This window comes from Anneissia japonica, unplaced genomic scaffold (genome assembly GCF_011630105.1).
Source record: "Anneissia japonica isolate Jap-2015-1 unplaced genomic scaffold, ASM1163010v1 scaffold261991_len784_cov105_single, whole genome shotgun sequence".
In the NCBI taxonomy this organism is placed as follows: Eukaryota; Metazoa; Echinodermata; class Crinoidea; order Comatulida; family Comatulidae; genus Anneissia; species Anneissia japonica.
The window spans coordinates 1-784 of NW_022682764.1; the positions used below are offsets into that span (position 1 = coordinate 1).

Sequence of the window (784 nt, forward strand, 5' to 3'; positions counted from 1 at the left end):
TTGTGTTGGATGATAAATCGCAGAAACACTTGCGTATCGTACATGATCAGAATTATAGTCATCAATTTGCGCCATACAACAATGTGTTTGACAACAAGACAGTCTTTTCTGGTGAAATGCAGACAATCAACTTCCAAGGAACACTCTTCAGATTCCCGTTAAGGGAACACAAATCTGATATTTCGAAAAATGTTTACGACAATGCAAAAGCTAATGAGCTGCTTTCATCATTTTCAGATGATGCAAGTTTGATGTTATTATTCCTGAAGAATATTGAAACTGTAAAAGTTTTTACTATTGATTCAGACTCCAAGAAAACTCTTAAGATTTCAGCAGTGTTGTCTGATGATACAGCAGATCATGTACGCACAGCTAGGCGGCGAATTTGTGATGCCGTCAAAACCAATTGGAAGCATAGACAAAAGAAAGATTTGGCAGAAAGTTATAAGATGACTATTGACGTCTGCTCATCAGACATTACAAAAGAAAAAAGGAATTGGTTCGTCTGCACATACATATGTTGGCCGCAAGATGTAGAGACTCAGATGACATCTAAAGAAGAGGGTCTTTCAGCTTGGGTCGGAGTAGCAATGTCGCTGGATTCTGTCGACGTCAAAGGCCGAACGTTCTGCTTTTTGCCGCTTCCACCAGAAGAGAGCGCTACATGCCTTCCTGTCCATGTGAATGGAGCTTTTGCCGTAAGTCCAGACCGTCGCTCCATCAAGTGGCCGAGTGAAGACAGAATCGAAGATAACTCAGCCTTATGGAACAAGTATCTCGTAGG

At 41.2% G+C, this 784-nt stretch overlaps 1 protein-coding gene across 1 annotated transcript; it reads left to right on the top strand.

The window, feature by feature from the left end:
- Positions 1–33: 33 nt before the first annotated feature.
- On the top strand, positions 34–779 carry LOC117109261 (sacsin-like; the record flags this gene model as incomplete). The annotated part of the gene is made up of 1 exon (XM_033251563.1): positions 34–779. A coding segment is annotated over exon 1 (663 nt), but the record flags the coding sequence as incomplete, so codon positions are not given.
- Between the last annotated feature and the right edge of the window lie 5 nt (positions 780–784).